The sequence below is a fragment of the Musa acuminata genome, chromosome BXJ3-6 (genome assembly GCF_036884655.1).
Source record: "Musa acuminata AAA Group cultivar baxijiao chromosome BXJ3-6, Cavendish_Baxijiao_AAA, whole genome shotgun sequence".
Classification (NCBI taxonomy): Eukaryota; Viridiplantae; Streptophyta; class Magnoliopsida; order Zingiberales; family Musaceae; genus Musa; species Musa acuminata.
The window spans coordinates 30,110,604-30,124,981 of record NC_088354.1 but is presented as its reverse complement, the minus strand read 5'-3'; the positions used below and the strand labels follow the sequence as shown (position 1 = coordinate 30,124,981).

Genomic DNA, 14,378 nt, shown 5'->3' with positions numbered 1-14,378 from the left:
TTCCATCTCCAGAATTTACAATGAGATTTAGTCAAACAAAAAACAAATATTAATCTTGAAAAAAAAATAGTAACACAAAGCCAAAGGTCCTAAATTCAAAATTTATCTCTGCCACACCCAAATTAATATAAATCAAAAAAATAAATGAAAGTCATGTCTCATGTGATGATATTGATTAAAAAATAAATAAAGTGATCTATAAATTCTTGATTAATCCTGAATCAATTTGACTGTGGAGTGAAAAAAAAGTAGACAAATTGGTGAAGTAAATGGAGAGAATTATGTTTTACTTCCAAGAAGAAAGGAGGTGATAGCAACATTTGGAGATTTTTGCATTAAAATTAAAAGGAAAATATTTGTCAAAGGTTGTTAGTGGACAGCGTTATCCGCAACACTATACTCTCGAATCTAATTGGTCGTTTGGGAGGACGAGCTAGATAGAGCGATAACAAATTACCTATAATACCCTCGTTAAGATGAAGATTTCCGATCCTATGCGAGCTCGTTAATGCTTTCCCGCCGCTGCATGAAAGGGTATTTTAGGTATTTAATGAATAGAATTTATTTGGTCGTTAATGTCCTCTATTTATCCTCTCTCTCGTCGGCCAATTTTTGTTGCAGGCGAAGAGGTAAATGCGAGCGCGGGGGAGAGCAGCGGCTACCAAATCTTCTAGAGAAGAGACTTGAATCTTGTTTTTGGGTAATTTTAGTCTCCGGAAGATGTCGTGCATTAGTTGCCCGATTTCCCTTTACTCGCCAGCCTCTGTTGCTCGGAATTCGGCCATTAGTTCTCGGTCCAAATCGAAGCCCTTCGCGATCCGATGCACCGTCGGAGGTACCAAATTGCTCGTTCTTCCTTAATTCCATCTTTTTTCTGTCTTCCTTTTTACGTTAATTTGTACGAGCTCAGTCAACCAGTTGAGCTAGGGCTTCAAATTCCTTTGTCGTATTGTTATTGGCGATAGTTTTTCTGGAAAAAAAAGGAAGTTGTTTAGATTCTCATCTTGATGACCTCTAGAAATCGAGAAGACTATAGGGATTAAAAGGACTTGAAATGTTGGGGTTTTTTGCCTTGGTGGTAATCCCATGCCATCATTGCTGGTACCTAGTAGATTCATATGTATTTGTCAATGTCAATTCTTCAAACAATTATTTTCTTGATGTTGGGATTTGTTTTCTTTTTCGAAGAATTCAGCATCTGCGAATTGAATGTATTATCAAGCGTATTGTAGATCTCGGCAATGTTAAAGAGGCAGAGGAATTGTACAGATGGCTAGACATCCGTTGGCACGATGCTGTTAGCAGTTAGCAGCTAGCAGAAGGATGTCAAAAGAGAAAACATGGTGAGATTAAATAGAGAGTGAGTGATGGTGCTCATGACAGTTAGATGGCTATCGATGAGGATTATATATATTATGACAAATAGTGGCAACTAACTCGTCCATTGAGTCGGGGATCGAATCTAAGCATCTGGTTGTACCTCGTCGCAGTAAATTGACAATAAAATGTGATCCTTTAGAATTCAAAATTCTAGTTGCAAAAGGATTGAACAAAAAGATCCAAGATAATATGCTGATCTAAATTTATATTGTTGCTTCTTTGTCTTTCAGGTTTTAACTTTTCAGTTTTTATTCTATGTTTCAGAGTATATAGAAGCACCAAAAGTTGCTAGTGTAACTGAACCACTCCTATTGAATGCTGTTCGTGGTGAAAAAGTTGAAAGACCCCCAGTTTGGCTTATGAGGCAAGCCGGGAGGTACATGAAGGCAGGTCTAATGCATTCTTTGTTTCCAGCTGTGGCCTGCAGAGCTTGTGTTTAGTTCTCTCAAAGCCATTGAATTTATTTGTACATCTCAAACTTTAGATATCACGGTTTAATTTCATGTACACTTACAAATAGTCAATACAAATAAATTTTGATACACAAATTATGGAATTAAAATGCAGCAGAAAGTTTAGTATTTACAGGTTCTTGAATTACTATTCAGTGGCTGTACCAAATGTCAATATGCTTTTCTTTTTTTGTCGAACAATGGTAGGATGTTGCTACAACTAAGATGCTAGCATATAGATAGTCTAGATTGTGAGATGTTTCATTAATTTATTCACCTGTTATGAATTAATTGATATGGCAACTACATGACATGCATTTGAATATCATTTTCTGATTGGGTATGGCCTCAACCATGCTGCACACTTTTTTTAAAACTTATATGGAATCATGAGTCAATATCGTCTGCTATGATATAGTCTCCTCTAGGTCTTTGTTGGGTGAGACATCATAGAATGACTCGTTAAACTTGCAGTTAGTTTGGTAATTAATTGCTCATTCGAGTTCATTTTGGTGTTTTCAAAAGGTGCTCGGGCACCCACCTACGCGCTCGGGCAAGGCAAGGCCCGAGCGCCTCGCAAAACCTCTGGGCAAGACGTTTCGATGAAGCGCTCGCTTGAGCTAGACGCCGGGCACCTTGGGCGAGTGCCCAAGTGAAGTTGGGTTGGGACCCGACTCAATGGGACAAACCCGAAGTGAAACCTATGTCCGCCGCTATCGCCTTTGTCCATCCCTGCAGCTTCCTTTGTCGCCTTGGTTCATAGCTTCATCCACCTCCTCTACCTTTGTTCGTCGCCGGTGCCTTCGTCTGTAGCTTTGTCCACCACCACCGTCTTCGTACATAGCTTTGTTCGCTATCCTCTCCTTCCCTCACCTTCATCTATAGCCATCGGTTACTCCTCTTCTCAGTTCCCTCTTTAGAACTAGTTAACATTGGTTAGAACCGTTTACCACCATATTGATCCACTCTTTAGAACTGTTTGGCACCATATTGGTCTACTCTTTAGAACTATTTAGCACTGGTTAGAAACTTGTTTAACATAAGTCTCTATTAGTCGAAACCATATTGTATCATTTTATTTTTATGATCATATTAATCTATCGTAATATATATTTCTTTAATTTTAATATTATGTAGCTTGGGCGGGCACCTTGGCGAGTGCCTAGTACCTTGGGCGTTTTGAGACCTTGGCGCGTAACACTTTTAAAAACACTGGTTCATTTCAAGGATATAGTCGGTGCATGAGATTGACCAAGAACTTGATTGTGCAGAAAGCTTACATTTATGCTTTGCAACTTGTTATCTTGAGGTTCGCTTAATTAGTATAATGTGTAACTGAAAATGGATATCTGTGGCATAAGTTATATTTACTTAAACTAGTTTAGCATCTATTATAGACTCGAGATCATGTCATAGCTGTTCAGGTGTGTCTAACATGAATTCAATATATATGAAGGTGTTTGTCTACATATTTAATGTGCAATGACGTACTTATACAATCTTTGTTGGATGTGGCAAAACATTCAAATAAACATCCTGATGTTTAAATTCTAGCCTTGCCTATTAGTTTGTTTCAGTGAGAATATTTAATATTGCGGATCATTTTAAATAAAATGTTAAGACTTTCTTCCTCTTTCATTGACAATAATGTATTATAAGGATTCAATTGCAACTGTTAACTTACTTCATAAACTTAATGTATTTTTTAATCTTCTTGATGTGCTGCCCTTAATACTTTCCTGTCACCAGTAATGCACCAAAATTGATTACTTATATCAAATTAATTGCTGTTCATGCAGATCATATTGAAGTATCATGACTATAAATTGAGAGTGTTTGCAATATTACTTATTTCTTTACCTTTTCTCTTCCAAACAGAGTTATCAGCTGCTCTGTGAAAAATATCCTTCTTTTCGTGAAAGATCAGAAAACGTTGATCTTGTGGTTGAAATCTCTCTGCAACCTTGGAAGGTTTTCAGGCCTGATGGGGTAAGAGACTTTATGTGGAAAACTTTATCTTTCCTTTCTGCCCTTCTATTTGTAAGACCATATTAGATCTGTCTTATGACTGCTGGTTGAAATCTGTAGTGAAATCCTTAATTTATTTGCTCTGTGGGTTCTGATTTTTCTGTTCTACTTGCCTAATATATTTGTTGTACATTTATGCAACCATGGTGTATATGCTAAGGTGAACCATGGTCATTAAATGGTAAAATTAATTGTGTATTTTAGGCCAAAGTTGGAGGCTTTATGTTACTTATGAAATAGGATAAGAGCTTGTTTGAACAATGCTGTTATAATAATTCTTTTGTCATTTAACCATTACAAATTTGTAACTGGCTTTTCTTTACTGAATGCATGATGGGGTAAAATAACATTTCCATGTACTTGTTTAGTTCTTTCTGATTTCAGTTATTGCATTTGTTTTCTGGCAGGTTATATTGTTTTCAGATATCCTTACCCCACTTCCTGGGATGAATATACCATTTGACATTGTTAAAGGAAAAGGTCCAGTAATATACAGTCCTATTAGAACAGCTGATGATGTAGCTCAAGTCAGAGAGTTTGTTCCTGAGGAGTCGGCTCCATACGTTGGTGAAGCATTGACAACACTCCGGGAAGAGGTCAGTTTGCTATCTTTTCTAATTTTCTTCATGGTGTCATCAGTCCATGCTCGTAAACTGTTAATACTTTAGCATTTTGCATTATCAAAGTTTTGTTGCTTTTGCAGGTTAAAAGTGATGCAGCTGTTCTGGGCTTTGTTGGAGCTCCATTCACCCTGGCATCTTATGTCGTTGAAGGTGGTTCATCTAAGCATTTCACGAAGATAAAAAGGCTGGCTTTTTCTCAACCACAGGTATCTACGATCAAGTGATATAATTTGAAGCAAACAATAAGAGAAGTCTTTTCATCAATTTAATTAGATTAGTACTACTTTAATAGTCAATCGCTTTTCAATAGGTTGATATGCAGCCTGTCCATTGAAATAGTGGTATTCTTATGCATTATAAACCAGAAGAAGCTTCTGACACGTTGATTTTATATTTCTTTTTGAGGTGTACATTTTATTAGCGGAAAATATGTTTGAATTTTGTGCATCTAAGCACATTTTTTATTGGATATATTCTCAGAAAACAGTTTTTGACATTATTCTGAAGATTGTTTCTTGAAAGTAGTTGTCTTATTTGGATAGTTGTTTTCACAATGGGAGACAGGATATAATTAGAGAGGAGATAATATCATTATACTGTTATATAAAATTTATTATTTTTCATAGTTATTTTATGATAAATTAATTTTCTTTTGCTACTGTATTTATATTCTAAAATTATTAAGTTATTATATTGAATTAGTGATGATGTTATATCCCATGACATATTTGATGAGGTACTGTTAAATCATTTTGTATTTATGCACATATTTTATGATGTTATATCCCATGACATATTTTCAGGGATGTTGTTTAAGTCATCCATTTTATAGAACTCTATGTGTCAGGGTTTATGATGACAGTGATGGGCTTTCATCAGCTCTTAAGTGACTCAATTTCCAGATGTAGCACAAAGAGTAATTCCATAAGACAGAATTTGTCAAGTTAGTGGGGTTCAGTGCTAGATATGCTGTGAAAACTTGTAGCTCTTTGCCTAAGTATTATATTCTTAAACTGCATCCTACTTAAAGTGATTGGCCTTCACTTGGTGACTGACTTCTTTCAGCAAGCCATCACCGGAAACCTTTTCCAGAACATCGAGAGATAATGTTGAATATCACTAAGTAGTAAATACTGTCAGTTGCCATTTTGGGAATTATTATTTTAAATGCTTAACATGTTGAAGGAAATAAGTGCTAATAACTTTAAGAGTAACTTGTACCTGAATGCTCATTAGGCTATAATTAGGACATGGAGTCTTAGACAAAAGTCAAGTTACATGAAGTTGGGATGTCAAACATTTGGAGGCTCCATAGAGGTCATGAAATAAAATAGTCTTCAACTTAATTGACAATAGGACATTAATGAGGCATATTTTTAGCACCTGGAGGTCTTGGAAGTGCTGCTGGATGTGGCAGAATTGACGAGCAAGACAAGTATCCATGCAGTAGAATTGATACAATCTAACACTTTGTGGTGTCAATCAATGTGACCAGAAAGAAACCATCCTGAAAAGGAGGGGGTTGAGGTTGAAGTAGCCTAACGTCAAAGGCGTGATGCCATGTGATGTGGGTAGCAAAATATCGGATCACTAGAAACAATTTCACCAGTCCTTTGTTAGATCATAATAGCCTAACATAATTTGTCAGCGTTGTTGCATCTATCAAATAACTTGTAAAGTGAGTTTAAGGTGCTGGATATTTGCTTGCAAACTAAACAGTTGAGATAATTTTACCTTGTTAGTTCTTTATAAAAGATACTCGAAAACATGTTGAATAGCTACCTCTTGATCCATTAGTTCTTTGTTTCAGATGCTAGCTCCATAAGCATGTCTTTAATTTTAGTGGTCCTTATTGGACACCATGTTTCTTTTGTAGGTTCTACATTCACTGTTACAGAAATTTACAAATTCTATGGCCGAGTACATCAAGTATCAAGCTGACAATGGGGCACAAGCTGTCCAGATTTTTGATTCTTGGGCGACCGAACTAAGTCCCGTGGACTTTGAAGAATTTAGTTTGCCTTATTTGAAACAAATTGTGGATTCAGTGAAGAAGACACACCCTGATCTACCATTGATTCTTTATGCAAGTGGTTCAGGAGGCTTGCTCGAGAGACTTCCATCGACAGGCGTCGATGTTGTCAGCTTGGACTGGACAGTAGACATGGCTGAAGGTAGGAGAAGACTGGGATCCGATATCGCAGTCCAGGGAAATGTCGACCCTGGTGTTCTTTTTGGATCAACGGAGTTTATAACCGAGCGAATTAATGATACAGTAAGAAAGGCAGGTAGCAGCAAGCATATATTGAACCTCGGTCATGGCATTGTAGTGGGAACCCCCGAGGAAAATGTTGCGCACTTTTTTGAAGTGGCAAAAGGGATCAGATACTAAAATTTTTCGTCAATTAAATTCTCTCTTTGATTATCATTTTGATAAAATTGATGTCGAATGCAAGTGGAATTCCATAGGAGTGATGTTTTCAGTATAAGTTTGACTCATATAACTTGTATACTAATAAATTCTAGCTGTCATCCTTGTTGCTACTACCGTGTTGTTCTAGTGATTTCATCATAGGGGGTGGGGTGATTCTCTTCTCAATGAAATTTTTTTTGTTCTCGATTATATTGACAATCAAAATTTAAGATAGACATCAATCTAAGTGAAAGACTAGTTTGACAATCAAGATGTACACTTGTATAACCTATTTCATTATGATGGAAACAATGAAAGTGGTGATTTTGAAAATAAACGAGCCCAAGAAAGAGAAGTGACTGAATGTGATTTTAATCTAAATGTTTATTCCAAATACTGTTTATGAGTGATTTGTTTTCAACGAGGATATGGTATGATAAAAATATTGAAGAAACAAGCATGCTAGCTAGTTGAATTAATAGAGTAGTTTGATATATTAAATGTCTTTATTTATTATGTTGAAGATGATAAATTTACATTAAATTTGACCGAGTAAGGTTAATGCCATTATTCAATGATTTTTTCCTTGTTCATATATATATATATATATATATATAGTTTTTAAATAATATTAAAATTAATAAGTAGGTTATGTTGGTGAACCTGTACGCTGTGGTCGATGAGTCAACCCGGCTCAGTCTGACTACTGATGTCCAGTATCGTCTCGGTGATCAAGCCTTGGTCGGGAATTGGCTAAGCTCGTGATCAATTCCGAATGTGCCTCTTTAGTAGGTACGTTCTGTTTCGTTGCTATCGGGTTCTTGCATGTTGGGCTGATGGCCCATATTCAGCCCATGTGGGCTTTATCAGCCCACAGCACACACCCCCTCTTAACCTAACCCTAATTAAGATTAGGGGGGTGTGGTGGCTGCGTTTTAGATGCAGATTAAAGCTATAAAAAGGCAGCAACGAGGCAGATCTTGGTAGCCACGAGATTCCAAAGAGAAGAAGGAGAACAAGGCAGAAAAGGAAGAGAAAAAAAGGGAAGAAGACAAGGACAACGCAGAGAGACTGTTCTCAATCATCTAGCAGTGTTCTCATCTCAGGTTAGATCAAATCTATAGTAGGCTCTTGCTATGATTACTTGGGAGGTTTTAGATATTGTGGGCAGTGACGTGATCCTTGTATCCCAGTTATTCTCTTGTGGTTGTTGCTAGGGTTTTGGGCAAGAGATTAAGATTTGTATATTCATTATTCTCATAGTGGATTATCTCTAGTTTGCCCCGTGGTTTTTACCCTTCACATTGAAGGGGTTTTCCACGTATATCTTGGTGTTCTATTTGATTGTGTTTCCATTTTATTCCGCTGCGTATTTTGGTCTTCTAGTATTTGTTCCTATACAAAGGTTATTCCAGTTTATATCCCCATCAACTGGTATCAGAGCGGGGTTTTGGTGATTTAATTTTTGTATTTGAACATGGAGGCCAGTAATATTTCTCGCATGATTAGTTTGAATGGAAATAATTGGATGATATGGAAATCAAGAATGTAAAATCTCTTGTATTGCAAAGATTTGTATGGACCTTTGCAGGGGGATAGTGCAAAACCTACAACTATGACAAATGATGAGTGGAAGAGGTTAGATCGAAAAACAATTGGGTTTATTAGACAGTGGCTTGATGATAGTGTCTTTCACCATGTTTCTACTGAAATTTCTGCATATTCTCTTTGGAAAAAATTGGAAAGTCTCTATGAAAGAAAAACAACTGGCAACAAAGCTTTTTTGATCAGAAAACTTGTGAACCTAAAATATAGAGAGGGTGTTTCTATTGCTGAGCATTTGAATGAAATGCAGAGTATTACTAACCAGTTATCCTCTATGAAAATGTCTCTTGATAATGAGTTGCAGACATTGTTACTTCTCAGTTCATTACCAGAAAGTTGGGAGACACTGGTGATTTCCCTCAGTAATTCTGCACCAGATGGTATTGTCACTATGAGTCAAGTAACAAGCAGTTTGTTGAATGAGGAGTTGAGAAGAAAGAGTTCAGCAACATCTCAGAATGATTCACAGGCACTTATCTCAGAGAATAGAGGAAGGTCAAAGTCTAGAAGCAGTTCATGTATGGGTAGGAGCAAGTCAAGATCAAGAAAAGATATTGTTTGCTATAACTGTGATGAGAAAGGACATTACAAGAACCAATGTAAGCAACCTAAGAAGAACAAGAAAAAGGGAAAAGAAGTGGAGTCTACAAAGTCAAAGGATAATACTACAACTACAGTGTAGGGTGGTGATTATTTGATTTTGTCTCCTTCTGATGATATTTTTTCTTGTGTGTGTCAGGATCTTGAGTGGGTGATTGACACAGGTGCTTCTTATCATGCTACACCTCGGAGAGAGTTTTTTGCTACATACAGGTCTGGAAACTTTGGTGTTGTCAAGATGGGCAACTATGGCACAGCAGACATCATTGGCATGGGTGATATCCATTTAAAGACCAACCTTGGCTGCAAGTTGGTACTTAAGGATGTGAGGCATGTGATTGACTTGAAGCTGAATTTAATTTCAGTTGGAAGACTAGATGATGAAGACTATGAAAGCAGATTTCACAGAGGGCAATGGAAGCTCAGTAAGGGTTCTCTTGTTATAGCTAGTGGAAAGAAATGTCATACTTTGTACAGGTTGCAGGCTAAAGCTTATGGTGAGCAGTTAAATGCTACAGAGAAAGACTTCAGTATGGAGTTGTGGCATAGGCGATTGGGACACATGAGCGAGAAGGGGCTGCAAGCTCTTTCCAAGAGAGAGGTATTATCAGATCTCAGAGGTATACATCTGAACCCTTGTATTGATTGTTTGGCTGGTAAACAACATAGAGTTTCATTTGCTAGTGCTGCTTTGTCTAGAAAAATGCATGCCTTAGACCGTGTTTATACAGATGTATGTGGTCCTTTGAGGACAAAAACTCCTGGTGGATCTGTTGATGTTCTTGGTATAAGTGGTGCACTTTATTTTGTCACTTTTATAGATGATTTTTCCAGGAAAGTTTGGGCTTATGCTTTGAAAACCAAAGATCAGGTTATTAATGTCTTCAAAGAGTTTCATGCCAGGGTTGAAAGGGAGACAGAAAGGAAATTGAAATGCATAAGATCAGATAATGGTGGCGAGTATACGGGATTGTTTAATGACTATTGCAGGTCACATGGAATCCAACATGAGATGACAGTTCCTGGTACACCTCAGCATAATGCAATTGCAGAGAGGATGAACCGCACCATCATGGAAAAGATCAGATGTATGCTTTCACAGGCCAAGCTACCCAAAAGGTTTTGGGATGAGGCTTTGAGGACTGCAGTTGATGTGATCAACTTATCACCATGTACAACCCTAGATGGTGATGTTGCAGAGCATGTATGGTCAGGGAAAGATGTTTCCTACAGGCATTTAAGAGTGTTTGGTTGTCGCGCATTTGCACATATTCCAGACAATGAGAGGTCCAAGCTGGATGGTAAGTCTAAAGAATGTATTTTTCTTGGTTACTCACATGATTAGTTTGGTTACAGGCTTTGGGATCCAGAAAAGCAGAAGGTGTTCAGGAGCAGAGATGTGGTCTTCTTTGGGGATCAAACCTTTGAAGATTTGAAGAAGAAGGCACCAGCCAAGACTTCTGCAGAAGGATTAGCAGATTGTGACCCAGTTATTCCTCCAGTATATCATGGTGATGGGGGAGATGTGCAGGAAAATAGTGTAGAGCCTGATGTTGATTTACCTGTAGGACATGTTGAGCAAGAAGAAGTAGGAGAGCAAGTTCCGCAGAACCTCAGTTGAGAAGATCTTCTAGACAACGTCAACCTTCCAGAAGATACTCTACAGATGAGTATGTGATGCTTACTGATGCAGGTGAACCAGAGAGTTACCAGGAAGCAGTTGAGAGTGAGCAGAAAGAGAAGTGGTTAATTGCTATGCAGGAAGAGATGAATGCTCTTCAGAAGAACCACACTTATGATTTGGTGCTGCTACCAAATGGAATGAAGGCCTTGAAGAACAAGTGGGTTTTTAGGTTGAAGACTCAAGAATATTGTTCTCAACCAAAGTACAAAGCTAGATTGGTTGTGAAAGGCTTTGGTCAAAAGAAATGTATTAACTTTGAAGAGATATTTTCTCCTGTTGTTAAAATGTCTTCTATTTGTGTTGCTCTTGGTATTGCTGCTAGCCAGGACTTGGAGGTTGAGCAGTTAGATGTGAAGACAGCTTTCCTTCATGGTGATTTAGAGGAGGAAATTTATATGGAGCAACCAGAAGGCTTCAAAGTCAAAGGTAAAGATAATTTTGTCTGCAAGTTGAAGAAGAGCTTGTATGGGCTAAAGCAAGCTCCAAGACAGTGGTACAGAAAGTTTGATTCATTTATGACAGAAAATGGATACAAAAGAACGGCTTCAGATCATTGTGTGTACATCAAATGGTTTGGTGAGGATTTTATTATTCTCTTACTTTATGTTGATGACATGCTTATTTTTGGGAAAGATATGTCTAAAATTGACAGGTTGAAGAAGGAACTGAGTGAGTCTTTTGCAATGAAGGACATGGGGCCAGCAAAGCAAATACTAGGCATGCAGATTTCCCGTGACAGGAAAAACAAGAAGATTTGGTTGTCACAGGAGAAATACATCGAGAAGGTATTGGAAAGATTTAGTATGAGCAATGCTAAGCCAGTTGGATCTCCTCTTGCAGGTCACTTCAAGTTGTGCTCAGAACAGAGTCCGTCAAGTGATGAGGAGAAGGAGAAAATGCAAAAGGTTCCTTATGCTTCAGCAGTTGGAAGTTTAATGTATGCAATGGTATGTACGAGGCCAGACATCGCATATGCAGTGGGTGTTACTAGCAGATTTCTTGCAAATCCAGGCAAAGAGCACTGGGCAGCAGTGAAGTGGATTTTTAGATATCTCAGAGGGAGCTCTAAGGTTTGTTTAAGCTTTGGAGGTGGACCACCTGTGTTAACAGGTTACACAGATGCAGATATGGCAAGAGATATAGATACGAGGAAGTCTACTTCAGGTTATGTACTTACTTTTGCAGGGGGAGCTGTGTCATGGCAATCCAGGTTGCAAAGGTGTATTGCTCTCTCTACCACAGAAGCAGAATATATTGCTGCTACAGAGGTATGCAAAGAAATGTTATGGATGAAAGAATTCTTACAAGAATTGGGGCTGAAACAGGAAAATTATGTGGTGCATTGTGACAGCCAAAGTGCCATCCATTTGTGTAAGAACCCAATGTTTCATTCCAAGTCAAAGCATATAGATGTCAGATACCACTGGATTCGAAATGTATTTGAAGAGAAGTAGTTGCAGCTTCAGAAAATTCATACAGATGACAACGGAGCAGACATGTTGACGAAGACCTTACCAAAAGAAAGACAGGAGATATGTCGACAGCTGGTCGGCATGGCTTCACATTGAGAAGTCATGGGACAGCCTCCCTTGTGGGCTGAAGGGGGAGGTTGTTGGGCTGATGGCCCATATTCAGCCCATGTGGGCTTTATCAGCCCACAGCCCACACCCCCTCTTAACCTAACCCTAATTAAGATTAGGGGGGTATGGTGGCTGCGTTTTAGATGCAGATTAAAGCTATAAAAAGGCAGCAACGAGGCAGATCTTGGTAGCCACGAGATTCCAAAGAGAAGAAGGAGAACAAGGCAGAAAAGGAAGAGAAAGAAAGGGAAGAAGACAAGGACAACGCAGAGAGACTGTTCTCAATCATCTAGCAGTGTTCTCATCTCAGGTTAGATCAAATCTATAGTAGGCTCTTGCTGTGATTACTTGGGAGGTTTTAGATATTGTGGGCAGTGACGTGATCCTTGTATCCCAGTTATTGTCTTGTGGTTGTTGCTAGGGTTTTGGGCAAGAGATTGAGATTTGTATATTCATTATTCTCATAGTTCTAGTTTGCCCCGTGGTTTTTACCCTTCACATTGAAGGGGTTTTCCATATATATCTTGGTGTTCTATTTGATTGTGTTTCCATTTTATTCCGCTGCGTATTTTGGTCTTCTAGTATTTGTTCCTATACAAAGGTTATTCCAGTTTATATCCCCATCATTGCACACTGGCCTAGGTCAAGAGGGGATGAGTTTCTCGACTTAGGCCCCTCCAAAAATTAAGTCAGTGGACTTTTGTAGAAAGCTTGCGCCACCTTACCAGATGCTTGTTAAGGGCTTTTATTCTAGTACCCGAGGTTCGGCCATACACAATCTGCATGCGACGGTTGACTCTCCGAGTGACGAGTTCGTACTTTCAGGACGATCGCCACCCGATATGTGCGGAACGATGTCACGCGACATCGTCTCGAGCTTTCCGGAGCGGCCCTTGTTGGGACGACGCTAGCTCGTGTGGCTCTAGACAACGTGAGAGAGGGGGGCAACCATCATCCCGAGTCCGTGGTGACACGTGTGATGTGGGGGCGACCATGTTGCCCTGTCAGGCTATATTGAATATGCCCTATCAGGCTATTCAATATGCCCTATCATGCTATATTGAATATATTATAATATTTAGCACAATTTGAACTTTCTATAAGTATTTTTAGATAAAAATATTTTAAAAATCTCAAAAGGGTATGGTTTGAAGAAAACTAGAAGTTATAAGATGAAGGCCAATGTGTAGCTCCATATCACGGATCGATGATAGTAACTTGTAATAGAACCACCGGTAGTTTTAGAATTGCAAAGTTCTCTAAAGAACATCAACCTAGTTTGACAAAATTAAATGGCGATCATATAGAATGACTATACAGTGCTTTTATTGTTGAAGAAAAAAAAAATTAAAGATGATGTTTTGTTTTGATAAACGAAATATGATTCTTATATATATTCAAAAATTATTTCAATCCCTTTGTATCTTACATGAAAAGTTAATCTCATATGAGATTAACTTAACCAAGTTTGCGATGATCTTCAACACTCATATAGTTTCATTTATAAGGAAGTTAAAAGATCTATGACGCTACCATTCAGATGATAGGAATCCTTTTCGCCATGAAGAAGATCTTCCTGCAAGTAAATCATGATTAATCTTTCCAAAGTTCTTGTAACTGATGTGTGAGATACATCAGTTTTCTAAGATGCTGCTAAAGCTATTGCTATCTATAAGTTAAATGACTGAATGCAGAAGATTATTAAAAGGTTTTCAGATATTTGATGTTGAGAAGGAGAAATAGAGACTTGAAATTATTGGGTATAAAAATTATAATCTCTATTTATTTTGTAAAGAATATTATACGACTGTAAACTATAAAAGACTTGAAATTTTCTGATTGATATCTATAGACCAAAAGCCACAACTTCTCACTGTGTTCGGGTTGATATCAAAAGAATCAAAGACCTAAATATCCTGAGAGATCATAAATCCATTTTTCCCACAGGATTGAAGAAAATAAGGATGCATGAAATTTTCAGGTTTCTTGAAGATGGTAAATTAGATTGCCAAT

At 37.9% G+C, this 14,378-nt stretch overlaps 1 protein-coding gene across 1 annotated transcript; it reads left to right on the top strand.

The window, feature by feature from the left end:
• The first annotated feature begins 602 nt into the window (after nt 1-602).
• On the top strand, nt 603-7,027 carry LOC103974450 (uroporphyrinogen decarboxylase). Its single transcript, XM_009389287.3, has 6 exons — nt 603-835; nt 1,645-1,766; nt 3,711-3,821; nt 4,268-4,456; nt 4,564-4,689; nt 6,360-7,027. The coding sequence occupies exons 1-6, from the start codon at nt 721-723 to the stop codon at nt 6,873-6,875; spliced, it is 1,179 nt and encodes a 392-aa protein (XP_009387562.2). The 5' UTR covers nt 603-720; the 3' UTR covers nt 6,876-7,027.
• Nucleotides 7,028-14,378: the final 7,351 nt, after the last annotated feature.

Coding starts and splice junctions, on each gene's coding strand:
- LOC103974450 (XM_009389287.3), top strand. CDS start 721: ATGTCGTGCATTAGTTGCCCGATTTCCCTTTACTCGCCAGCCTCTGTT. Junction 836..1,644: donor GATCCGATGCACCGTCGGAG/GTACCAAATTGC, acceptor TCTATGTTTCAG/AGTATATAGAAGCACCAAAA. Junction 3,822..4,267: donor AGGTTTTCAGGCCTGATGGG/GTAAGAGACTTT, acceptor GTTTTCTGGCAG/GTTATATTGTTTTCAGATAT.